Source organism: Leucoraja erinacea, chromosome 5, assembly GCF_028641065.1.
Source record: "Leucoraja erinacea ecotype New England chromosome 5, Leri_hhj_1, whole genome shotgun sequence".
In the NCBI taxonomy this organism is placed as follows: Eukaryota; Metazoa; Chordata; class Chondrichthyes; order Rajiformes; family Rajidae; genus Leucoraja; species Leucoraja erinaceus.
In genome coordinates, this window is record NC_073381.1 from 16,417,281 (window position 1) to 16,444,331 (window position 27,051).

Consider the following 27,051-nt stretch of genomic DNA (forward strand, 5'->3'; position numbering starts at 1 on the left):
AATGTCCTATTATTATTAATGTTTAGTGTTTTCTGAGTCATTAGTAACTGTCACTGTATATCATGTTGTTACTTGTGGGTGGAGCACCAAGGCAAATTCCTTGTGTGTGAATACTTGGCCAATAAACTTACTTACTGACTTACAGTTGGTGAGGCTGCACATGGAATATTATGTTTAATTTGCTCACCATGCTGCAGAAAGTTGCCATTAAGCTGTAAAGAGTTCAGCGAAGATTTATGAGGATATTGACACAAGGGCTTGAGCTGTTCTAGAAAGTTAGATTGCATGGGATAATATAAAGATAATAAAAATGATGAGGGGAATGTGTACAGGGTAGGAGAATCAAGAATTGGAGTGGATAGGTTTAAGGCGAGAAGGGAAAGATTTAGAAGGAACCAAACCAGAAACATTTTCACACAGTGGTTATATGGATCGAGCAGCCAGAAGAAGTTGAGGCCAGCACTTACTTACTTACTTTTCTTGTTTTGATTATAGTCAGTCATAGAGGGTGGAAACAGGCCCATCGGCCCAACCAAGAGGGGTCCTACCTGCCTCATTTGGCCAATATCCCTCTAAACTTATCCTATTCATGTACCGGTCTAAATGTTGTGAAACATTGCGATAGTACCCGCCTCAACTACCTCCTCCGGCATCTCGTTCCGCCACCCATTGTGAAAAAAGGTTACCCCCCATGTTCCTATTAAATCTTTCCACCCTCCCCTTAAACCTATATCCTCCGATTCTTGATTCCCCTATTCTCCTTTATGTTTAATGTTAAATTCTATAATGGTGTGTTTATTTTATTTGGTACTGCAATGGCAACTCAAATTTCACTACACCAATTGGTGCATGTGACAATAAATGTCATTTGTCCTTTGTCCTCTGGGCAAGAGACCCTGTGCATTTACCCAATCTATTCCTCTCATGATTTTATACACTGCTATAACATGATTTTTATACACTGCTCATCCTCCTGCGCTCCATGGAATAGAGACCTAGCCTGTTCAACCGCTTACTACAGCTAAGCCCCTCGAGTCCTGGCAACATCCTTGTAAATCTTCTCTGCACCCTGTCCAGCTTGACATCTTTCCTATAACATGATGCACAAAACTGAACACAATACTTAGCGCTGTTACAAAATCCTACCATCAGTGGCGCTCCAGATCTGCCCACTGCCTGTACATGCAATTCCAGAGGCTGGGTGGGAGGGGGGGAGCTGGATTAAAATGTAGGTTTGTATTGGTTGTCGGAGAGGGATTTGCTCGGACTACAAGCTGATGAAGAAAATTTGTTCTGCGAACCCGTTCCCGTTTTTAAAAAAAAGTTGCTGGTCGATTGCATCGCTGGATTGACGTTAAACACGACCTCCAATGCCTTCCATGCCTTCACCATCACGGATCGCAAGTGCAGGACAAAGCAAAAGGTATGTCGTTTATTTAACATCTTAAGTTGCTTTTTGGTGTGGTTTCATTTTAATCTGATGATACGAAATATGTAACTTAGGCACCGATATCGGCCGTGTCTTGCCTGCCGATGTCGGGGCATAAATCATGGCAGCAGCCACATTCCGATCTATCACAATTCAGAAACATCCACTCTCAAGATAATCAAATTCATTATTTTTCTGCACAATCATGTCATAAGAACATCTAAATCATCTATATTTTGTGATATTGTCTATCCATGATCAATATTTACATACTAAATATCTGGCTGAAAACTTCCACAGTACATAGTTTTAGTCAGTCAGTTTAGTATGAAAATATGGATCATAAAGACAATAACACAAAATATAGATAATTTAGATGTTCTTATGACATGATTGTGCAAAATATAATGATTTAGATTATCTTGAGAGTGGATGTTTCTGGATTTTGAATAAATGTCTGTGTAAAATGACCCTTGCCTTCTGCAGTGTTATAAACCAACAGAGTAAAATTTATGGGAATTGAACATTCAATTCCTTCCATTTGGCATAGACATTCATGACAAAGTGAGATTTAAAAATCATGTTATATTGTGAATTCTTGGGTGAATGGGATCAGTTTGTTATTTGGATACTTTGGCTATTTAAAAAAATATTTTTTGCTTTTTAAGAATGGGATAGATGTTTAGATTCAGTAATTTAATTTAGATGAATTTAATTGATTTCATGACACTGATGAACATGAATGTTTTGTTGGGTATTTACAATTTGTTTTAACGTTTAACTTGTGTTAGGCATTTTATTGAACAAATCATTTCTAAAAAACTGCAAATAATAACTTGTTTCTGTTAATGCTGTTCAGTGGTTTTATTCTTTACATTTTAAACAGATGCCTCCGAAGAAGAAATGCAAAATTGTCAATCCAAATGCCCAGCCTGGCGTAGCTAGAGCTCACCTTGAAGTGAATTTCTCTGTCATGCCCGAGTCCAAGAGGGTTCTTATAAAATGGACACATCTTGTACTTGTATACCTCGTTTGGAAAAAGACTGTCTGAAATGGAGAGACTCCATGACTTCACCCAGGCTGAAGCAAAAGTAGAACTTCAGATATTAGGCTTACTTGACAAATACCTGACTGAGCCTTGGATGAAGCACTTCTACACTTCAAGCAAGTATGTATGCACTGAGTACGAGCAGCTTTCAGTTTCACTGTACATGTATAGTGACAATAAATGGCATATCTATATCTAGAATCAGATCAACCATGTTGATGGCATTAAAGTGGTTAAAGGGGTGTTTGCAGCTCTAAAGGAAGGCACAGAAAATAGAGAACTTGATATTGGCAAGGGAGCATTTCTACGGTGAGGAGGTGCATCTTGATGCCACGTTGACAAAACGTCGGGTGCTACCAGTACATCCACAGTTCAGTTCAAAGATGAGGAGCCGTCTTCAAGCTGTCATCACTGTGTCGGAAAGGCAGTATAGTAAATACTTTGAACTTGATGTAACTGAGAAACTGAAGGAGGAGACTGCATCAGCAAGATCACACAACATTGATGCGGAGGAGATAATGGGGATGTTTAGCTCATCGAAACAGAAATCTCTCAATGCCATGTGTTATTTGTCATGTAGGGTGCGGGCCTGCAAGAATAGAACAGTCAACTTCCTTGATAATCTCGAGGAGCAACATAGGGAGGAGGTGCTCTGTGGCAATGAAATTGAGGAGAGTGCAGAGGAACAGACGGAAGAAAAAAACAGAAGGAATTGAGAGCAGAAATCATCAAGGGACAGAAAGATAAGGAGCATGCTCGGGACACGAAAGAGAGGAAAAAGGTAGGAAAAAAATTGAAAGAGACGGATTGAGACAGCACTCGCAGAGATCATCCGAATTTGGACTACTCCAAATGTGATGATCTACAGGACATTCTTAATGGGAGTGGGCAGAAAAGCATGTCATTTGTGGTTTGAAGAGCAAAAACTTGTAGTTTACAATGCCAAAATTGAAAAGTTGAGGAAAAACAAGGTGTACAGAGTTGCTTATTGGTTGCAATCTGAGGAGTATGATAATGCTACTGATTATGATATGCCAATGTACCGGCTAACAGCTGATCTTCGCCATTAAGACTTGGTCTTTTGCTAGAAATTGTGATTTCTTTACCTGTCTGTTACAGACTTACAGCATAATACAATAATATTAAAGTTCTGATCTTGAGAATATCACATTTTTGAATTTTCAAGGCAGTCTGGGTGTTTATTACTATTTCTGTCACAACAGTCAATTGTGTAATTAGCTACAATTAGGTAACTAGCTAATGATTTGCTTTAATTAAAGGTCATCCAAGTAAGATGTTTCATATTTGTTTCAGAATGCTTCATTCTATAATAACTGAAAATGTCATTCAGTTCTCTTAATTTTTAAGAAAGTTATGGGCTTTTATGTCAATTGACTGTCCTCGATCACAGTTAAGTCAATGGAAAAGCAATAGGGAACAAGATGCTAATTTCCAAGTACGAAAATGACCATAACTTTTTTAATACTGAAGATACAAAAGTGAATTAGGTATCAAATTAAGTTATTTTAATGCTTTATCTGATGGGATAAATTACAGGCTTGATTTTTAAAATCTCAAAATGTTGTAACATTCCTACAATACTCTAAATACAGCCCCACCAGTCTTTTACAACTGCAACATCACTGCCCAACTGCTATACCCATGCCAGCTCTCCCTTTCATACAAATTCACAAATGGAGGCTTTCAGTAGTTAATAAAATGACACTTTTATTAGAATTCTTGAAGTTTAAAATGAAATCAAACATTTAGTACAAAAGCTCAACATTGAGTAGCATTGAAAATAACAGGAGATTGGAGAACCTTTTCAACAAAACTCCTGCCATTTCAAACCTCAGAATGTAGTAAAGTGAAGTTTAATTAAAAAACTTCTCTCATAATTGGATCAGAGAATCTCGTGTGACCCTTCAATACAATGTATTCTCAACGCAGTACAGTACACATGGCTTCAGTGATGTTTTAGAACCACGGGATTAAAAGCAAACTAATAATGTTGTAAATGTGGGTCGACCGACCGGTGTAATATTTAACTAAATGGTGATGGGTTTGATTACACAGTGTTATTGAACCAAATGTTTCAGCCTGGGGGATGAATAAAAAGCAACGGAGCTAAAATGATGGCTGCAATTGGTTGTATACGCAATTGCAAGCATTGGTTATCGGAGATCAGAACAGCATCAATCAAAATGTGTAGTGCATTTCTTAAATTGTAGCAACAAAATATATACACACACTGAATGGAGAAACTGAGGTATGAATGGAAAAAAAATCATTAATTTGCAGATATCATTACACAAATGAAACATGCTCATGCACAAGAATTTCAAATTCTGCATTCCTTTTATCTTATTCTTCGAGTTCAGGAAATTCTTTGTATTCTTCATCCAGAAGATCAGACTCAGGCGACACCCATAACCAAGGGCACCCACAGGGCAAGCGCCACACTAACCAGAGGGATCATTACGCTAGGCTCCACATTTCCTAAAGACTTCTCTGCCTTGACCCACCCAACTCCCTACCTGACAGTGAGAGATGACCAGCCTCAAACCAGTGCTCCACCATTTTGAACATTAATGTTCATTGGGGTGACTTAGCTGTTAAACACCTTATACTTGCAACAATACCAACTTGCAATTATTTATTGTGTAGGAAGGAATTGCAGAAGCTGGTTTCAACCGAAGATGGACACAAAAAGCTGGAGTAACTCAGCACGTCAGACAGCATCTCTGAAACAGGTGACGTTTCAGGTCAAGACTCTTCTTCAGGTGGGAAAGGGAAACGAGAGATATAGAACTAAAGATATGCAAAAAAGGGATTGATGATAAACGCTGATAGAGGTATGAATATTGCTATCTCTAACTTCACCTCCCTCTCAGTCCCTCCCCCACGCTAGCTGTTGTATTGGTTTCAGTCATCCTGGTGAGTTTCATTGTCTGTAACTAGTTTTCAATGGTCTGTTTCCATTATCATAATTATTTATTTGCACATCTTTCATTCAATTGGCCTATGTCTCTCTATATCACTGTCTATATCTTTTGTTTCCCTTTCCCACTGACTCAGTCTGAAGAAGAGCCTCGACATGAAACGTTGCCTATTCCTTTTCTCCAGGGATACTGTCTGACCTGCTGATTTTACTTATTGTTCTTTCACAATCAACGGAAGTTTTCAATGAACGCTTCAATAAATTCTCAAATTAAAACAATGAAGGTGCTCAGGCAACAGAGGCTGATATTAATGGTAACCCCTCGCCCTGCAAACTGAAGATGAAAATTAAATGAGGTTCATAAAGTAGCACAACTCCTTCTTAAATGTTGCACTAAAATGTGCGAATTTGCATTTTGGAACATAAATAGATGTGTAAATAAATGTTAGCACCAAGCTAGGTACAGTACTTCCCTCAAAGTGTTTAGAGTTTAAGGCAGCAATGTTTAAGGGAACAGCTTTACAGCAGCAGTGCCCAATGTATTTCACCAATGGGACCCATGAATACTCGTGTACAAAGGCCATTAAATTAGATTTACAGACTTTCCACAACCCACTGCAGTCCTTATAGTATTCAGACCCATTTAAAGCACCAACTGTGGCGAAAAGGCATTAGATTAACCGTGAGACCACTTCAACACAACACACAATCGGTTTGACATGCCAAGGATGAGGGAGGATATTCAGATTTATTTTTTGTGATATCTGCAAACAAATTTGGGCACCATATATTATCAAAAAAAAATCTAAGGGAAATGCATTCACAAGTGAGTGCTGAAGCCTTCAAATTGACATGTGCTTTTTGCTTCTTTGATGATGCTGTCGTTAGTTATTTCGGTAAATTCACAAAGCACAGCCCTTTCAAGTTGGAAGACTGGAAATAGCCCTAAGGTCTAGATTTGAAGAAATCTGCCCACCTTCCCCTCTAACCATCAAACATCACAGGTAACACTTGCAAAGGCAGAAAGTTAACAATAAGAGCAATAAAAACGAGTGAGAAAATACAGATCGCAATGCATTAACCATTTGGTGAGCTAGTTAAAATGAGACTAAAACTAAAGTGCAAAAAGAGGCAAATCTGTAAATACATAATATGAATCCACTGCACTTTGCCTTAGCTTTTGAACAATGTGAGGTATAATATTGCTTTGCAACAGCTAGCTCACTGTATTTATAGGACAATCTTTCTAAACAGAATGTGCTCAAGTTGTGACTCACAACAACATGTTATTCCCACATGGGCCAAGTGTATATCTGACTTGCCAAATGACTACATGACGTTGCCATATTTTGGTCAGGGTTTAATAACGATGATAAATACCTCCTTCATAGTATGAAGTTCATACGTCCGACATTCACTAAGATATACAATTGCTGAGGGGAGGGGTAAAATAGTAATGGGTTTTAAAGGCAAGATCCATGCAGGAAACCATATGTACAAATGGAAGACTCCAGTAAGGAGAAGTTTCACTCACAAAATGTCCATCAGTTCGATGTTTTTTTCATCAAAACTTTTTCATTGCCTTGATTATAACAGGTACTGTACTACAAAAATAAATTTCACATCAAAGCAAAATATATTGTATACAAAGTTGACAGATCACAGTTAAGATTAGAATTGTTTGCAGTACGTTGCCAGTGAGTAAAGAGATTAGAGAACTGCTTTTAGGACTGATCGCAGAGGCCGTCCTCCTTTAGTGAGCTCCCGTGTCACACACATGCAGGGCAATGGAATGGCCTCTCTAGTCCTCTCCACCGTGTTGTAGCGACAGTCTTTCAAGTGGTCGGCCATGCTGGCAATCTCTGCAAATTTCCACTCACTAACCGTGCTGAAGGCAGTGCTGAATCGCCAGGCCTGAGGGAGAGAAAAGTCCCACAAGTCACAAACTGCAGGTTGGACATACTGCATGTATAGAGAAACATTCCAATCCAAATGGCCATGAAATTGAAGCAGCTTATCTAAGTTACCACAGAATTACATTTATTGCAAAATTAATATTTTGAAATGTTCACCGAGAATGAAGAAATATTTAGAACATGTTGGACACTTAATAATAAATAAACATATATATATAACCATATAACCAAATAACAATTACAGCACGGAAACAGGCCATCTCGACCCTTCTAGTCCGTGCCGAACACATAATCTCCCCTAGTCTCATATATCTGCGCTCAGACCATAACCCCCCATTCCCTTCCCATCCATATAACTATCCAATTTATTTTTAAATGATAAAAACGAACCTGCCTCCACCACCTTCACTGGAAGCTCATTCCACACAGCTACCACTCTCTGAGTAAAGAAGTTCCCCCTCATGTTACCCCTAAACTTCAGTCCCTTAATTCTCAAGTCATGTCCCCTTGTTTGAATCTTCCCTACTCTCAGTGGGAAAAGCTTTTCCACGTCAACTCTGTCTATCCCTCTCATCATTTTAAAAACCTCTATCAAGTCCCCCCTTAACCTTCTGCGCTCCAAAGAATAAAGCCCTAACTTGTTCAACCTTTCTCTGTAACTTAGTTGCTGAAACCCAGGCAACATTCTAGTAAATCTCCTCTGTACTCTCTCTATTTTGTTGACAGGCAAATATATATATATTTATATATAAAATCACAATCCAGCAGTTGTGTCAGGTGATAAAAACAGAAAGCTTCACTTTGTTAGTCATCGGCTGGATCTGTTGGACCTGATTAGGGATACCTGACATGCCTTCAGGAAAAAGTGCTCACGCTCAAGATAATGGACACCAGGAAAATCTGTGGCTGATAACTATTTTTGATTTCCACACACTATTGAGTAAAAAACCTGATGCGTCTTTTGAATTCCACAGACGCTGCCTGACCTGGGTTTTTTCAGCATTATCAGTTTTGCCGCAGCTACAGTTTTTTGAATTTCATTTATTGTAAAAGTGGTTCTGCCATCAGCTATGTCCCTCCAAACTATTGGTTCAAGGTCTGGAGCCTTGAGTTCACAGACAATACCATTTGTGCAGCAGGAGCTAATACTAATTGGTACTGCATTGGTTAGTTTAGTGTACTTAGGGTGTTTCACAAGTCCAAGAGTTAATTTATTACATCTAGAACTGAACAGTTTGGGGAACAGGGTCCCTTGACAGTGGGGCCATGCCAAAGATAACTGCGTAGAATATGTGAACAGGTTAGACCATTGGTGGGTACAGGTAGCAGGCAACAACAACAACTGCAGCTCATACTAGCTTTCCATTGAGCAGCCCAATTAGTCCCAACCCCACTTTCTAATTGAAATTTATTTTCTCAGTGTAATTCCAATACCCTTTTGAAACCCCTGACTAAGTGTTTCCATCAAATCTACCAGCAGCAAGTTCCAGAATAAAGCAACACAAAAAATATCCTCACATGTGCAAGGTACAGATGCTTCGGGATAGATAGAGGTGGGAGTAAAAGAGTAGGGGAGAAGATGTCACAGCAGTGGTCAGAGATGGTTCGTCAAGTGTGGCTATGTGGGTGGAGCTGTAAAATAGGAAAGGGATGATCACTTTGTTGGGAGTGGACTGCTAGCCCCCAAAGAGTCAACAGGAATTAGAGCAAAGTCTGCCTTAGGCGGTGGAGGCGGGTTCTCTGGATACTTTCAAGAGAGAGCTAGATAGAGCTCTTAAAGATAGCGGAGTCAGGGCATATGGGGAGAAGGCAGAAACGGGGTACTGATTGTGGACGATCGATGCTGGCTCGAAGGGCCGAATGGCCTACTCCTCAATCTATTGTCTATTGTTGTCATAGTAGGCAGGGTGGACTAGCGTACATGGGGCACGTTGGCTGGCGTGTGCAGGTTGGGCCGAAGGGCCTGTTTCCACGCTGTATAACTCTGTTCAGTTCAGTTTATTATCACGTGTACCGAGGTACAGTGAAAAGCTTGTTGCGTATTATCCAGTCAGCAGAAAGACAATATATGATTACAATCGTGCCATTACACTCGAGGGATACATAATAAGGGAATAATGTTTAGTTCAAGGTAAAGCCAGCAAAGTCCGATCAAGGATAGTCCGAGGGTCACCAATGAGGTAGATAATAGTTCAGCACTGCTCTCTGGTTGGGGTAAGGTGATTCAGTTGTCTGATAATAGCTGGGAAGAAACTGTCCCTGAATCTGGGGAGGTGTACGTTTTCACACTTCTATACCTTTTGCTTGTTGGGAGGGGAGAAGTGACCAGGGTGCGGCTCGTCCTTGATTATGATGCTGGTCTTGCCGAGGCAGCATGAAGTATGAATGGAGTCAGTAGAAGGGAGGTTGATTTGTGCGATGATCTAGGCTGTGTCCACAATTGACTGCAATTTCTTGCAGGCTTGGGTGGAGCTGTCCCCAAACCAAGCTGTAATGCATCCTGATAAAATGCTTCCATGATGCACCTTTAGAGGTTGGTGAGAGTTGTATGGGAGATGCCAAACTTCCCAAGCCTTCTAAGGAAGTAGATATGTGTTCTCCATGTCCCTTCACTTTCAACCTTTAACTGCTGGCCCTTGAACCATTCAATCTGAAGAAGGATCCCTACCCAAAACATCACCTATCCCTTTTCTCCAGAGACGCTGCCTAACCCACTGAGTTACTCCGACATTTTGTGTCTATATCTTTGGTATAAACCATCACCTGCAGTTGCTTTTTATTCCAAGTTTTATTCCAAATTTTTTTTAGATAATTTTATCCTGTACACCCAGGTTACACCAAACATTCAAAACCAGTGATCCCAACACTGATATTCCCCTAACTCCCAATATGCATGAAAACCCTTTTACTGTGGCTTCCATCCTTAAACCAATCTCCGTTCCATATCACCACTGACAAGGGCCTCATTTTATTGACGTGTCTTTTTGTTTACAGGAAATTCCTCTTATCCTTATCACAAATGTCTTTCAGAGGTGAATATAGATAAGGAAAACAGATTTAGGGTAAGGAGTAAGATACATAGAGGGGATGTGGGGGTGATACCATTTTCACCCAGAGAGCAGCGAGTACCATAAATGCTCTATTGGAGAAAGTGATGGAAGGAGTGTCGCTGACAGCATTTAAGAGGTGCCTGGACAAGTACTGGAATCATCTCCAGATTATAGGCCATGTGGTGGAAGATGGGATCGTCTATGAGTGCCCACTGGTCAGCAGTGACATATTGGACCCAATAACTCATTTCCATTCAGTATGACTGCATTGTGTTCATTTATTAACCCCTCCCATTAATAGAAATTCAATAAATCCAGGCTGGTACTCCCTTTATAAACAAAGTGTTACATGTGACTTAACTTTACCCCCCCCCCTCGTGTTTTTTGTAACGTTGCCCCACAATGGAGATCGAACAGATCAGCCTGTATTTATCAAAAATTATCTTATGTCCCCCTTTTATGCAAGGATGTCATATGCCATTGTGAATCCCTTCTGCCATTCCTGCTCCCACCTCCATCAGCAATCAAGGATGAAGCCCATCCAAATCAGGGCCCAATTTAATTTAAGCATAGACTGCTGTTCTAATACAATCACCTTATCAAGTTTCACTTGATCCATTATTTTAACCAACTCAGTTCCCACTGAAATTTGTACAGCATTCTCTTCCCCAATAAAGATCAATACAGAGTACATTAGATACTGTAGCCACTGCCTCACCCTCTACATATAGTCCCCCTTGATGCCAAATCAGACCTATCCCTCTACCCAGTGCCTACTGAAGACATGAGTTCCCACTTGTTACTATCACATCTATCTATCAATCCACACTATCTATCAATCATACTAAAACTCTGTGTGTGTGTGCGAGTGTGCGTGTCTCTGGTGTGTGTCCTGGTGTGTGCCTCTGGTGGTGTGTGTCTGTGGTGTGTGTCTCTGGTGTGTGTGTCTCTGGTGTGTGTCTCGTGTCTCTGGTGGTGTGTGTCTCTGGTGTGTGTGTCCCTGGTGCGTGTCTCTGGTGCGTGTGTCTCTGTGGTGTGTGTCTCTGTGGTGTGTGTCTCTGTGGTGTGTGTCTCGTGTCTCTGTGGTGTGTGTCTCTGTGGTGTGTCCCTGGTGCGTGTCTCTGGTGCGTGTCTCTGTGGTGTGTGTCTGTGGTGTGTGTGTCTGGTGTGTGTGTCCCTGGTGCGTGTCTCTGTGGTGTGTGTCTCTGTGGTGTGTGTCTCTGTGGTGTGTCCCTGGTGCGTGTCTCTGGTGTGTGTCTCTGTGGTGCGTGTCTCTGTGTGTGTGTCTCTGTGGTGCGTGTGTCTGGTGTGTGTCTCTGTGGTGTGTGTCTCTGGTGCGTGTCTCTGTGGTGTGTGTCTCTGTGTGTGTGTCTCTGTGGTGTGTGTCTCTGTGGTGTGTCTCTGGTGCGTGTGGTGTGTGTCTCTGTGGTGTGTGTCTCTGTGGTGTGTGTCTCTGTGGTGTGTGTCTCTGTGGTGTGTCTCTGGTGCGTGTGGTGCGTGTCTCTGTGGTGCGTGTCTCTGTGGTGTGTGTCTCTGTGGTGTGTGTCTCTGGTGCGTGTCTCTGTGGTGTGTGTCTCTGGTGCGTGTCTCTGTGGTGTGTGTCTCTGTGGTGTGTGTCTCTGTGTGCGTGTCTCTGTGGTGTGTGTCTCTGTGGTGTGTCTCTGGTGTGTGTGTGTGTCTCTGTCCCTGTGTGTGTCTCTGTGGTGTGTGTCTCTCTGTGTGGTGTGTCTCTGGTGCGTGTCTCTGTGGTGTGTGTCTCTGGTGCGTGTCTCTGTGGTGTGTGTCTCTGTGGTGTGTGTCTCTGTGTGTGTGTCTCTGTGTGTGTGTCTCTGTGTGTGTGTCTCTGTGGTGCGTGTCTCTGTGGTGTGTGTCTCTGTGCACGTGGTGTGTGTCTCTGTGGTGCGTGCCTCTGGTGTGTGTCTCTGGTGCGTGTCCCTGGTGCGTGTCCCTGGTGTGTGCACGTGTGTGTGTCTCTGGTGCGTGCCTCTGGTGTGTGTCTCTGGTGTGTGTCTCTGGTGCGTGTCCCTGGTGTGTGCACGTGTGTGTGTCTCTGGTGCGGGCCTCTGGTGTGGGCCTCTGGTGTGTGTCTGTCATCTGGCCACAATCTGCGTGATTCCCAATTCCTTACAAACGCTAGGCCACAGTCTTCCCATTTTCACACATTCTACTAACTTTTTTTCCTGTGGAGGTGATAAACATATTCCCATCGTATTTCCACCTATATTCCTGCAGTTTTTGAATATTGAAATTTTAAACATCCCAGACTCAACCGTTTTGCCAAAAAAAAACAAACAAATTATGTCACAATGCACTCCGGCTCTGCGCAGGGGGCGGGGGGGCGCCACGCTGGAATTTGCTGGAAACCTCCCCCCCCCCTCCCCCTTGCCTTGCCCAGTTGCAGTCATCGGGTCCTCGAGTCCACGCCCGCACGGACCCGCATGTGGTCTCGCTCGTGTCTGGGCCTGGGCTGGAGCTGGAGTGAGGGCCGAGCCTGGGGCCGAGAAAGAAGCCGCCGGTGGAACCAAGGACCAGTCAAGGCCGGGCCGGGTACAAGAACCAGGACGAGTTCTAGGCCCTAGCTCCGCTCTACGACCTGGGTAAGTGCTGCGGCAGGGAATGGGAGTGAGGGGAGGAGGATGAGGGAAATGAAGAGGGAGATGGTGTGGGGGTGTCTACCCCCCTTCTCTGCCCCACCCTCTCTGACCCCTCCCCTCTCTGACCTCCCCCCCTCTCTACCCCCCCCCTCCTCTCTCTATAGCCCCCCCCCCCCTCTGCCCCTCTTTGCCCCTCCCCCTCCCTCTCTGCCCCCCCCCCCCCCCCCTCTAACCATCCTTCCTCTCTAGGGAGTGGTGAGTATTCAGACCTATGGGTGAGTGAGTATTGCATTCAGGGACCTGCCCTCCCCTGTAATGCTGCACTCCCCTCCCCCACCCCCACCCCACCCACCCCCTGTGTTGGTGGACGGGACCCAACGGGTAACACTTGGTCTGGTATCCTCTAGTTGCTTGTCTCACTTTTTTTTTCACCTCACTATATTCTGCCTGGTTCCTATTTGGATTATTCACTTGAAATGCAAAATACACCCACTTTTATTATTTCAGGATTCTCGCCATCTTCCTTGTCATCAAAAGATCTCTGATTTTGGTATTCCTTCATTTCCTCCTAGTGAGAACACACCTAGCCTGTGGCTGACACGACACCTCCTTTAAATATTACACCTTGTCCTGCTGCCCTTTCATTCCATTCCCCAAGCCCGATCCTCCACAACCCTCTGATGCCAGACCTTTTCCATTTGAGTAGATCTACTTTTAGATTGCTCCCTGTCCTTCAATTGCCAACACTAATTTTATGCAGTAAAACCCCAATTATCTGCTATCCCATTCTTGGAACCTTCTGATGGTTGAGCATCTGGCTAACTGGGGCCGTTTCCTGCACTACCTTGAAACTCTCTGGTTCTGTCTCCTGTGCTCCCATTACACTTCTTGGGTTCACATCAAATATTTATCATACTACTGTGTCATATCAAATAAATAGTTAACTATAAGTGTGTTGGAGTATTAATAGGAGTAAGAGCCAATAGTCTGGATGTTTGCCAGCCCATGCCTGAATTACACCAAAACTGTACACGATAACGCTACAATTTTTGGACCACCTTACCATTGTCCTGTGATGTGTTGTAGCAAGTTTCGCTCAGATTTATGGTATATTTTATATGTTATTCACAATTTCAACATTACAAAATCCAGTTTGAGAAAAAATCATTTGAAGTTGCAGTGGCAGTTAGCAGTTATGACGTCACAATGGGATCTCATTTACATAAAAAACAAAACAGCAGCTTCTACCTCATAATGATGTAAAGGGGGGTTGGGAGGGGGAGGGGTTATGGAGGGAGCGACTGAGGGTATGGAGTGACTGAGGGTAGGGAAAAGGAGAGGGAGGGAGAGGTGAGGGAGGGAGCTATGGAGGAGGGGAGAGAGAAGAGGAGGGATGAGGGAGATTGAGCGCTCGTGCGCTGTTGGGGGCTATGGGTGAGTGGTGGAAACAGTTTGCATTGGGGAACGGGTGAGTGGTGGAATATTGCGTTGGGGAACGAGGCCCAACGGTTCCCACTTGGTTGTGTGTGTGTGTGTGTGTGTGTGTGTGTGTGTGTGTGTGTGTGTGTGTGTGTGTGTGTGTGTGTGTGTGTGTGTGTGTGTGTGTGTGTGTGTGTGTGTGATATAGACATACACACACACACACAAACACATATTACATTACTGGAACTCTCATCTTGTTTGTCTATATGTATGCTTGCGTGCGTGCATGATATTCCAAAACCCCGTCAAAATGGGACACAATAGCGCTAAAAATTATTGGTCCACCTTACTCACCGTTGTCCTGGGATGTAAAAGAAACATGTTTTGTTCAGATTTATGTTATATTTTACAAGTTATTGGCATTTAAAACTTAAAATAACTTAAAACAGCGCCCCCATCCGCGCATACGCAGTTGGGAAAGGCTTCCCCTGCAATCTCACAATGGGGATCTCTGGCATCTCACAATGGGGAAACCATTCAGCTGCACCTGCGCAGTTGGGCCCTTTGCAAATTTTCAGGTCGCCATCTTTTTCCCTTTCGCCTGCCCGGGGCTGGGGTTGGAGCCGGTGCGGGGTCCGGGAGAGGCCACGCTGGGGACCCATGGTCTGAGCGCTGGGGCTGCAGCTGGGTATGGTGGCGGCAGCGCGGGGAGGGAGAGAAGCGGGACCGAGGGCAACAACTAGGCCACAGCCTAGGCCTCTCCCTCACCCGGCTCCAGGCCGCTCGGCCCATCCCCCCCGACAACCCCCGCCTCGAGTACAACTTCATCGCCGACGTGGTGGAGCAAACGGGGCCGGCGTTTACATCGAAATCCTGGGAAGGTGCGGAGACTGGGAGGATTGAGGGAGGAGGCAGTAGGGAGGGAGGGAAAGGGAGGGTGGATAGAGGGAGACGAGGGGAAGAGTGGGGGAGGTAGCGAGTGGGAGAAAGAGGGAGAGGGAGGCAATGGGGGAGGTGAGGGGAGAGTAGAGAGTAGGGGGGTGGGATAGGGGGGAGGTGAGGAGTGAGTAGCAGGGTGAGGAGGGAGAGCAGGGGGTAGGGAGGGGAGAAGGGTTATGGAGGGAGGGAGGGACTGAGGGTAGGGAAAAGGAGAGGGAGGGAGAGGTGGGGGAGGGAGTGGTGGAGGGAGGAGGAGAGGGGAAAGAAGAGGGAGGGTGAAGAGGAGGGGGAGGGAGTGCTGGGGGAATGGAGGATAAGGGTAGGAAGGGGGATGGGGAGGTAATGGAAATATTAAACGCAAAGTTATTAACTTTAACTTAATTTCTGCCGTAACTGCAGGCCTGTCTGCCACTTGCGCAGTTTGGTGGAGCGGGCCCATTGGGTCCACACTTGGTCTAGTATATTCTAAACTTCTTTATCTTTCTCGTGTCCTTATTCTACTCTCACCGTAAACCATAGCATGTCCCACTCTAGTGTTGTCTAAACCTCTGGTCAACTCCCTTTCCTTCGGCCACTACATCTCCATACTCCCATGGAAGTACAACACTGCACTACTCTTGCAATATCCCCAGCTGCGGCACCATAAAGGCATCATGCAGGATTTTCACTTTAGGCTACTAAAATGGTAAGGGCAAAAGACAAAGTGATGCAGTAACTCAGTGGGTCAGGCAGCGGAGGGAATGGAAAGGCGACATTTTGCAATTGTAGGGGACAGGCTTAAATAGTTTGAGGGAGATCTAACCAGGTCACCGATGGCCTATATCCTGACAGTGTAACACCTCACACGACTACTACTCCAGCTGTTTGACTTGGCCAATCCATTTGTCTAAGGTCTTATGCACTAAACTTTACCCCTGCTAGATTTTATCATCGCCACCCATTTGGTTGCTTAGTACCATCTAAACAGGCCTCAGACCCAAGCTACATGCATCAGATGGCAGACAACACCCACAGCTCTCTCTAGCTGCCAGGTGGTCAGCTCTGGAACATACGATTTAGGTTACTGGCAAACATTAACGGTTTAAGTGATGCAACACGCAGCAGCACCCACTGCACATTCAGCATGGACTGCGCCACAAGTCCTCAGCCTGTGAAGTGAGGCAGTGCAAGGCTTGGTTGCTGGAAAGTTGGACATCCATTGTTTGGTTGCAGAGTTTAATATATGCCCTGAGTTTGCGAACTTGCTGACACCATGCTGCCAGTATCTGAGGGAGGGACATCCCAAGAACAGGGAGGGAGGGGGAGGAATTACAAGGCTGAGGTTTATGGGTCCAGTTCAAGGAGTCAAGGGACATAGAATCAGTTCAAGTGGTTGAGAGAAATTGCCACACCAGCTGCTTGAGGTATTGTCAAATTTTGACAAACCAACCAGTGCCTCCCCTGCACATCTCCCATTTTTCTCATTACCGTTTCTGAGCCAGGACTGTTCTCAGATTGATTGCAAAGCTCTTGAAGGGATGAAGCTTGTTCACAAAAGGGAATGTTTGTGCAGGCTGAAGAGGTGGAGGAAGGGCATTTATGAACCAAAATATCAGGTGATGTTTATGAAAAAGAAAGTGGTTTACACTAAAAAGAACGATACTCCAAGGGGTTACTAGAGAGAAGCCTCATGATTCGTGTGATAGTGAATCTGGTGGGGCAGGGCACCTTGCGGCTTCTCCTTCAGATTCCCCTTTAGGGGATATCTTGTCTCTGCATCAGTTTTCAAGAAATACCCACTGAAACCGGTGCGGGGAGAGACCTGGGACCATAATGAATAAATGGATCAAAGACATATCTCATTAACCAAATGGATTGAAGAATGGAAAAGGCAAAGGGAACGGAAACAAACACAAAAAGTATTTTTTGAAAACCTCCCAAAGCTACAAACACCTTCAAAAGGTAGGTGCTCATTTAAACTGCTCATTTTGATTGAAATACACTAACAATATTAAAAGAATGATTCTTGAGTCTCAGGCCCAATTTACTAAAGATGTTGTGCAACAATTGATGTGCAAGTTTTTAAAACAAGAGTCTGATTCCACTCTGAGCAGCTGTAGGAAGGAACTGTAGATGAGGGTTTAAACCGAAGATGGACACAAATGCTGGAGTAAATCAGCGGGGAAGGTAACATCTCTGGATGGAAGGAATGGGTGACATTTCGGGTCGAGACACTCGAAGGGTCTCGACCCGAAACGTCACCCAGTCCTTTAATCCAGAAATGTTGCCTGAGTTACTCCAGCATTTTGTGTCTACCACTCTGAGCTGCAAGTTTTAGAGACTTGCCACGCACAGCACATCACTTAACCCTCTGAAGTTGTTAACCGATTTGCCCCCTTAATAATAGACCCTCTGCTACCACGCCACTGCATTTACAATGGCACAGCCCGTAGCAGAATAAATCCCATAAAAACGCAAGTAATGTTTTAGTTTTAGTAAAACAGTTTAAAAAAAACAATTGCAACAGGTTATAGAGTTATACAGCATGGAAACAGCCCCTTCGGCCCATTTGCAGGGGTTGACTGGAATCACTACTGTTTCCAGACATTCCATACACAATAGGAATTTAAAGTAAAAAGCACACAAAAGGATCTACTGAGACAAATATGAATCCAAAGGTGAGACAAGGTGTTAAGAATATCTATACTGCTGCAAAGTAAATCTGAGGAAGGGGACATGACATGAGAATTAAGGGACTGAAGTTTAGGGGTAACATGAGGGGGAACTTCTTTACTCAGAGAGTGGTAGCTGTGTGGAATGAGCTTCCAGTGAAGGTGGTGGAGGCAGGTTCGTTTTTATCATTTAAAAATAAATTGGAGTTATATGGATGGGAAGGGAATGGAGGGTTATGGTCTGAGCGCAGGTATATGGGACTAGGGGAGATTATGCGTTCGGCACGGACTAGAAGGGTCGAGATGGCCTGTTTCCGTGCTGTAATTGTTATATGGTTTATATGGTTATAAGAGGGAATAAATTGCTAAAATTCAGTAACGGTTCTGCTCTGGGTTAAAAAAAGGTATGTGAGCCCCAAATGATTGTTGAACAAATCCGTTCAGCCAGTTTGTTGCACGTCACCATTCTTGCTCCGACATGGTTTTTAAACAGTTTACACACACCAAAAAAAACAAACAGGGAGAACTAAAAAGATCACAAACCTTGCCTTTTGTTTTCCAAGAGGGCTGTCCGTGAAGGTTCTGCCTCTTTTCCCAAAGTAGGAGAACCATTCCCCGAACCTGTAGCAGACTCCCACACACGTCCCTCATTAAATGGGAAACTTCTGACAGCTGAGACAAACTGAACCCGTCTAGAAATCCAGCAATATGCTGCAAAATCTCAAAGGGCAGCCTGCTCAGCTGATCAACTGCTCCCACGCTGGGGGTCCGAGCCTCCTGCGTGTCCAACAACACAGATGGCACACACGGCTGGATGCCAAAGGATTTCAGATGTCGGTCGTGAATGACCTGAGAACCCTGCGTGGAAGGGCAGAATCTCCTCTGCGAGTAGGTGCAGCCATAATAGGCCAAGGGGCACCTGTGTTCCAACCAGCCATTGAGGCCGGCATGAATGTCTCCGTGCACATTCTTGAAGTGCGAGGGGAACTCGTCCCTGCGGAAGAACTGTCCGCACACGAACGTGAACATCGAACGTTGCTTGGTTTGGTGCCTGGTCACACACTCCAGGACAAGATCCAGCCCCAGCGTCTGGAAGGGGCTCGGGTTGGACAGCTGGGGGTTTGCGTGGTCGCAAGCTGAAGCCGAGGCAATCTCCCCCACCATGGTGTTGGTGGCCAATATGGCTGCCGGGAACGAGAAGGTCTGCGTGCCCAAATCGACGCGGCTGCCGTCCACACTGCGACTGTCCGAGATCCCTCTGCCACTGGGGGAGTCTCCCAAGCAGAACAATAAAGCTGCTGTGATCAGATCGATGCCCTGCAGTTCCAGAGGATCGTCGTCCACCACCAGATCCGACGTATCCACCGCTTTGCTTTCCATTTTCCTTCTGTACCAACTCAGGTCGCCCAGGTACGCCCTGCGGCTGCTGTGCCCTTCCAGCAGTTTGAAGGTGGTGGCATTCTTCAGCGCCTGCCGCTCCCCAGGCCTGGCGGACACTCTCCCCACTCCACACGCATCAAGCAGTGATCCGTCTTGAAAATGTTCCGTGTTTAAAAGGCTTTCCACGGTGAGCAGCTGTGCAAACACAGGCAAGAAGTGGCCGGGCTCTGATGAACTGTCGTCGTCATCGATGTCGTTGACATGGCACGAGCCGTTCACCACCTCTTCTACTTGCTGGTCGCAGCCATACGAGTCCATTCCCTCCAGTGCGGAAGCTTCCACCTCTGCTTCGTGGAAACCGTTACACAAAGTACTGGCCTTTACCTGAAGGCATCCATTTGCTTCCACATCTGCCCCAGTTACCATTCCTGACAATGCACAAAACCCATTTTCCTCCATGCACAAGTTCCAGTCCCTCCACGGCATCCCCTCCAACACAGGGACGTGCTCTGCACTACCCTCCACTCCTCCTCCTCCTCCTCCTCTTGTCCCACTGTTGCAAAGATCACTATTGTTCTCTGAGCAGTGCCGTTCTTCAGCTGGTTCCTCCGCAGCGACCTGAACACCTCCATTCCGTTCGGTTCGTTCCTCCGGCAGCTGTCCATTTGCCAGCTCTGACTCTTTTGAGGCACTGTTCAACAGGTCAAGCGCCACCGCCAAAGTCCTTGTCGTCTCAACCGTTGCCTGGTACAGTTCACTGTAAGCCTCTGCGTCGGGGGACAGCAAGCCGCTGGAAGGGGCTTCGTCCGACACCACCGAAACAGCAGGCGTCTGCTCGGTGTTTCGGATGGGTTTAGCAGCCGAAGTTGAAGCAGTGGTCACGACTTTGAGCGATTCCAGCAGCATCCGCTGGTCCTGGAGGGCCAGAGCCATGTCCAGCTGCTCCACCCCGTCGCAGTCTTTGCTCAAGCTCTCGTAGGACTTGCGGTCTGCGTAGCTGACGGGCCAGCGATTCCACTCCATCGTGCAGCAGACCACGCTGGCGGGGCACAGCTCCAGGTGCTCGCCGATCTTGTTCCGCGCAATGACGTAGGGGCAGCCAAACCCGCTGTTGAGGCAGGGCACCCTCTCGAGGGGGCACAGCAGGCGATGCTCGCTCGCTTTGCAAGAGTGGAAGACAGCTCCGCACACCAAGTGGCAGCCGATCAGGTTGCAGGACACGTTTTCCTCCGGTCGGACCATGCAGCGGCGACTCACACAGTTTATGCAGTGCAGATGTTGATCCATTTTAACCAGTCCAGCCCTGCAGACAGACATTTGATTGAAGAAACATATATATAATTACAGATCAATGCAGATAACATTTAAAACAAGTTCAATAAAAATATAGGGTTACGAGGAGATCCAGCAGCGCAGGTATACTACATAGGAACGGGGGGGTTGACCATTCTGCCATTCTAACCGCAGGTGTGTTAACATTTGCCTGTTTTGAAGGACACAAGTTGGCGCCAAAAATGGTGGCGACTCTGTGTGGTGCCTCGGTGAAGTAAACTATTCTTACACTACAATTGTTGCACTTATCAACGATTGTTCTTATCTATAGTATGATTTAACTGGATTGTATAAAAAAAACAAGAATTTCACTGTACCTAGCTACATGTGGCAATAAATTATCATTAAATCATTGATTGCACTGCCTTGCCTTCACCTTCCTCAGCCATTACTCAGTTAACAGCACTCTCGCCCAAGTTAAATGTTGTACCTCAAGCCTCAGTCCAAAGATGTTGACACAGACCTTTCAACTGATACTTTGCAAGTGTGTTCTTCACAAACTGCAGATGTTAATGCTGTTTCCCCAACAAGGTTATCACAGTCCTATCTGTGCACTGGGCACAAAAGGTTCTTGGGCAATATTGATGCGAACGGGGGAGGGAGGGGGGGAATTGTCCCTGGTGTACTGGACAATGTTAATCCCTCAATCATTTCACAGAAACAGATCATAGTGTCAGTATTGCATCCCTTTACTGCATGTGAGTAGTTGTATGCATAAAATGGCTGCTATTCTTGGTTGATTATGACTAGAATTCCAAAAGTATTCATGGCTGTGAAATGTTCTGGGGCATTGCAACAGAACTATGATGCAAGTCTAACTCATCACCAACATGTGACCACATTATATTCTCAGGCAGGCTGGAAAACAATCTTTATTACACAAGTCATTACCTCAAGCAGTTTTTTTTTAAACCAAGCCTGATTTGTTTATCACTAATATCCAGAGCTTTCAAAGTTTGTCTTTTATCTCTCCCTTGTCCCTTTACAATGTTCTGTTCTTTCCCTCACCCCTATTCTCTCCCCTGGTGTGTATTTTGTTGCTCTGCTATTTTAAAATTCTGACCTTAGATTGCGAGCGCCGCAGAAACCCCAAAAGATGACCAAAGCAAAATAATAAAGGGAAAATATAAGGCTAGTGAGAAACATAAAAGTTTCTACACACACCCAAAGTGTTACTGACAAACAGAGGTTTCTCTCAGGTGAATGTACACCAGGGAGAATTTATTGACAAAGAACGAGGACATTTCAGAGAATACATAAAAGTTCAGAAATCCCAGAGACAGAACCAGGAATGTAATGGAAACAAGGGATGAGATAGCTGGGACCTTGAAAGGTTTATTGCATCTTTGTTAGCCACAGGTGAGCGAACAGAACATTGGGAATAACTAATATATTTATCCTTTATTTAAGGGCAGCAGGGATAAACCTTTATTTAAGGGCAGCAAGGATAAACTTGGGTAAATCTACATTGATAGGTCAGGTTTGGCGGGATATAGGCCAAGCGCAAGCAGGTGGGACTAATGTAGCTGTGACATGTTGGCCACTGTGGATAAGTTGGGCTGAAGGGCCTGTTTCCACGCTGTATCACTGTATGACTCTATGAAACCAGATAATTGCAGGCCATGAGCCTTAAGTCACTGGCAGGAAAATAATTGGGCAAAATTCTAGTGGATACTAGACCAAGTGGGACCCGTTGGGTCCCTTCCCCTCAACGCGTGGTTGCTGGGGGGGAGCAGCCTGCGGCATCACACACACACTAACCACCCCCCTTGATATTATATTAATATTATTCATTAGCTCCTTTTACCCCATCCCCGCACTATCCACTGACGCATAGCCCCCAACTCACGGGCACGTCTAGAGAGGAGGGCGGGGAATAGAGAGAGGGGGCAGAGACAGAGAGAGAGAGAGGGGGCAGAGACAGAGAGAGAGGGGGCAGAGAGAGAGAGAGAGACAGGGGGCAGAGAGAGAGAGAGAGGGGCAGAGAGAGAGAGAGATAGAGAGATTGGGAGAGATGGAGAGATAGAGAGATACAGAGACAGAGAGGGAGAGAGGGAGAGAGGGAGGGAGAGGGAGGGAGGGGGAGGGAGGGGGGGAGGGAGAGGGAGGGAGAGGGAGGGGAGGGAGGGAGGGGGAGGGAGAGGGAGGGAGAGGGAGGGAGGGGGAGGGAGAGGAGGGGGGGGGGGGGAGGGGGAGGGAGGGGGAGGGAGGGGGGGGGGAGGGGGAGGGGGAGGAGGGAGGGGGAGGGAGGGAGAGGGAGGGAGAGGGGGAGAGAGAGGGGAGAGAGGGAGAGGGAGGGAGAGGGGAGAGAGAGAGAGAGAGAGAGAGAGAGAGAGAGAGAGAGGGAGAGAGGGGGAGAGAGGGAGAGAGAGGGGAGAGAGAGAGAGAGAGAGAGAGAGAGAGAGAGAGAGAGAGAGAGAGAGAGAGAGAGAGGGAGAGAGAGAGAGAGAGAGAGAGAGAGAGAGGCAGGAGAGAGAGAGGGAGAGAGAGAGAGAGAGAGAGAGAGGGGGGGGGAGAGAGAGAGAGAGAGAGAGAGAGAGAGAGAGAGGGGAGAGGGAGAGGGAGAGAGAGAGGGGAGAGAGAGAGAGAGAGAGGGGGGGAGAGAGGGGGAGGGAGAGAGGGATAGAGGGAGAGGAGAGTGTGATAGAGGGAGTGGGAGAGTGAGGGAGAGAGAGTAAGGGAGAGAGGGGGAGTGAGGAAGGGAGAGTGGGGGAGAGAGAGAGGAGAGTGGGGGAGAGAGAGGGAGGAGAACAAGAGAGTGGGGGAGAGAGAGAGAGGGAGAGGGGGGGAGAGAGAGAGGAGAGAGGGGGAGAGAGAGAGGAGAGTGGGGGAGAGAGAGAGGAGAGGGGGGAGAGAGAGAGGAGAGTGGGGGAGGGAGGAGAGTGAGGGAGGTGAGGGGTGAGAGGGGCTGCGTCTTTTGAATAACGGGGAGGAGCAAGAGGTGGGGAGGGGGGACATCACTCGCAGATCCAAAACGGCAGCACACAGAGCCATTTTGACGTCATCAGCCAAAGCCAGTCGTTTTTATTTTCCATTTTTTTCTGATTTTTGGACATTTTGATTAATAACTAGAAATAAAGCATGAATTTTTCAGATAAGATGATTTTGGTGGCCACGGGATAAATCTGTACCGGAATGTGTAAAGATTTTACCGTTAGCGCGTCGTTTTTTCAAGAAGATGTGAACACACACACACACGCGCACGCGATCAGAGTTTTAATAGTCATATGGATGCTCATTTGGAAAAGGCAAAGACTGATCAGGAAAATCAGCATGGCTTTGAGGAGGAAATTCTGTCTCACAATTTTGAATGAGTGTTTAAGAAGACAATTCAAAAAAATGATGAAGGTAAAGGTGGTTGTCATTGTCTACTTGGGCTTTGCTGAGACATCTGACATGATCCCACAGAGTAAGCTGGTCCACAAGGTTAAGCCATCCAAAATGGCTAATTGGATCCAAAATGGATTTGCTGATTGGAGGCAGAGTGTGGTGGTAAAAGAATGTGTAAACTCCACAAAACCCACAGCGGAGGCCAGGTGTGAAGCTGGGTCACTGGAGATGCGAGATAGCAGCTCTATCTGCTGTAGGTACCATGGTGGCATCATGTGCCTGGGGGAGATGAATGGAGCCTGGCAATGTAGATTATTTGGATTTTCAAAAGACGCTCGATAAGGTGGCACACAGAAGTTGCAGTGAATAGAATTGAGAATAATAAATGTGGATTGAGAGTTGGTTAAACGATAGAAAACAAGAGGAACAAAAGGTACACAAAAAGGCTGGAGAAACTCAGCGGGTGCAGCAGCATCTATGGAGCGAAGGAAATAGGCAACGTTTCGGGCCAAAACCCTTCTCCAGTCTGAAGAAGGGTTTCGGCCCGAAACGTTGCCTATTTCCTTCGCTCCATAGATGCTGCTGCACCCGCTGAGTTTCTCCAGCTTTTTTGTGTAACCTCCTGTTCAGTATTGATGTGGATAGAGAACTGGCTGGCAAACGGGAAGCAAAGAGTAGGAGTAAATTCCTTTTCACAATGGCAGGCAGTGACTAGTGGGGTACCGCAAGGCTCAGTGCTGGGACCCCAGCTATTTACAATATTGTATTAATGATCTGGATGAGGGAATTGAAGGCAATATCTCCAAGTTTGCGGACACTAAGCTGGGGGGCAGTGTTAGCTGTGAGGAGGATGCTAAGGAGACTGCAAGGGACTTGGATAGGCTCCTTGGGCAAAAACAGAGAATGTGGATAAATGAGGTTTCCATTTGGCAAAAAGAGTAAGCAGATCTATTATCTAAATGGTGCCGATTGGGAAAGGGGGAGATGCAGCGAGACCTGGGTGTCATGGTCTCCAGTCATTGAAGGTAGGCATGCAGGTGCAGCAGGCAGTAAAGGAAGTGAATGGTATGTTAGCTTTCATTGCAAAAGGATTTGAGTATAGGGGCAGGGAGGTTCTACTGCAGTTGTACAGGGTCTTGGTGAGACCACACCTGGAGTACTGAGTACAGTTTTGGTCTCCAAATCTGAGGAAGGACATTATTACCATAGAGGGAGTGCAGAGACAGTTCACCAGACTGATTCCTGGGATGTCAGGACTGTCTTATGAAGAAAGACTGGATAGACTTGGTTTATACTCTCTAGAGTTTAGGAGATTGAGAGGGGATCTTATAGAAACGTACAAAATTCTTAAGGGGTTGGACAAGCTAGAAGCAGGAAGATTGTTCCCGATGTTAGGGAAGTCCAGGACAAGGGGTCACAGCTTAAGGATAAGGGGGAAATCCTTTAAAACCGAGATGATAAGAACTTTTTTCACACAGAGTAGTGAATCTCTGGAACTCTCTGCCACAGAGGGTAATTGAGGCCAGTTCATTGGTTATATTTAAGAGGGAGTTAGATGTGGCCCTTGTGGTTAAGGGGATCGGGGGGTATGGAGAGAAGGCAGGTACGGGGTACTGAGTTGGATGATCAGCCATGATCATATTGAATGGCGGTGCAGGCTCGAAGGGCCGAATGGCCTACTCCTGCACCTAATTTCTATGTTTCTATGTTTCTAACCTAGCCTGGATTTAATGTTTACCCGAATACATGTTGCGAAGCCCCATGGGATATTTTTACTCAGCTAATGATGCAGTGTAAATGATGGGGATTTTCTGAAGTAGAAAAACAAACATGCAAAATACTCTGCTAATGATGGCAATAATAGTAACAGCTTTATTATTCACAGATTATTCTGCCACATTCAGTCAACTTGTGAATGTTCCTAACATATCAATGTGAAAATAAAAATATCCTTACATACACTGCAGACTGACTCAACGGATCCTTAGGAGAGAAAAAGACCAATCTGAAGAGGTTTGCATTGACTAAGCATTAGAATCAACCTTCACTTCCGCCAGCATTTGTTCCTCATCAATTATTTTACCTCCAACTTTTCTTCCCCTCTCTCATTTAGAGTTCAATGATATGCAATAGGCACAGAAGATCTTTCATATATTATGAACCATGAAAATGTTCATATTTGGAAGGATTGAAACTGCAGTGACGATCACTCACTGGTCTGTAAAGTTCTCTGGTTGCCTCTCAACAAGTATTGCCTTACCTATCGAGCAGTTCCAGCATTCTGTCTGAATTGTGCAAGCATGAATCTGTTACACTACGTTTTAATACTCGCATATACTAATCATATGATAGTTAACAACTACTTCCATTTAATAATATCGGTGTCATGTAAAGAACCCAACCCAACAAATACCCATAGCTCCAAACACAATACATTCTTTATATAAAACAATAAAACCTAGTGTAACAAATATTCACTGCTCTGTGGCCTCAATTTAATACTCGCAGAATTGAGTCTCCAACTGTTTTGATTTACTTCATGTCATGTCAAGTCAATCAAGAGTCAACCAAACACACTGGATACAACAGAGACTGAGAACTGTCGAAATCCACACTATAATGCGGAAGAGAGACACACGCGCACACACACACACGCACACGTCTGCAGGTGCTGGAATCAGGAGCAGAAAAATATATAAACTGCTGGAGAAACTCAGCAGATCAAACAGCATTGGGACAGTTGGGGGTGGGGAGGGGTGGAATTGTTGATGTTTTGGATCGAGAGCCAGCATCAGGACACAATGCATAATACTGAAGACTAGTAACACAGTGGCCGAGCTGTAACAGCAGCATAGCTGCGGTACTGTCTCATATAGGGAGCATTTCAGCGCCTGGGCCATGATGGCAGCCTCCAGTTGAGTGCCGCCTGCCACATCAGTTTGTCAGAGTGGCTGGACAGGACATGGGGGAGGGCACCATGTGACACTAAGGTTCACAGCCAGAGCCTGCAGCAGCTCCA

General features: G+C 45.5%; 2 protein-coding genes across 4 annotated transcripts in view; one reads left to right on the forward strand and one right to left on the reverse strand.

Moving 5' to 3' along the window:
- Nucleotides 1-4,185: 4,185 nt before the first annotated feature.
- The window catches only part of fbxo30a (F-box protein 30a), a 32,111-nt gene continuing 9,245 nt past the window's right edge, over nt 4,186-27,051 (reverse strand). For 2 of the 3 annotated variants that reach the window (XM_055635084.1, XM_055635085.1), the window contains exons 2-3: nt 18,534-20,673; nt 4,186-7,332 (exon numbers count right to left, since the gene is read on the reverse strand). In XM_055635084.1, coding sequence (XP_055491059.1) covers nt 7,129-7,332; nt 18,534-20,673 — 2,344 coding nt within the window. In that variant the 3' untranslated portion in view covers nt 4,186-7,128. The remainder of the gene's footprint in view (nt 7,333-18,533; nt 20,674-27,051) is intronic. The other variant, XM_055635086.1, reaches the window with a different exon arrangement.
- Nucleotides 9,258-27,051, forward strand: part of nup43 (nucleoporin 43) — a 162,159-nt gene continuing 144,365 nt past the window's right edge. The window contains exon 1 of the mRNA XM_055635089.1: nt 9,258-9,261. The gene's annotated coding sequence lies outside the window, so the exon portion shown is untranslated. The remainder of the gene's footprint in view (nt 9,262-27,051) is intronic.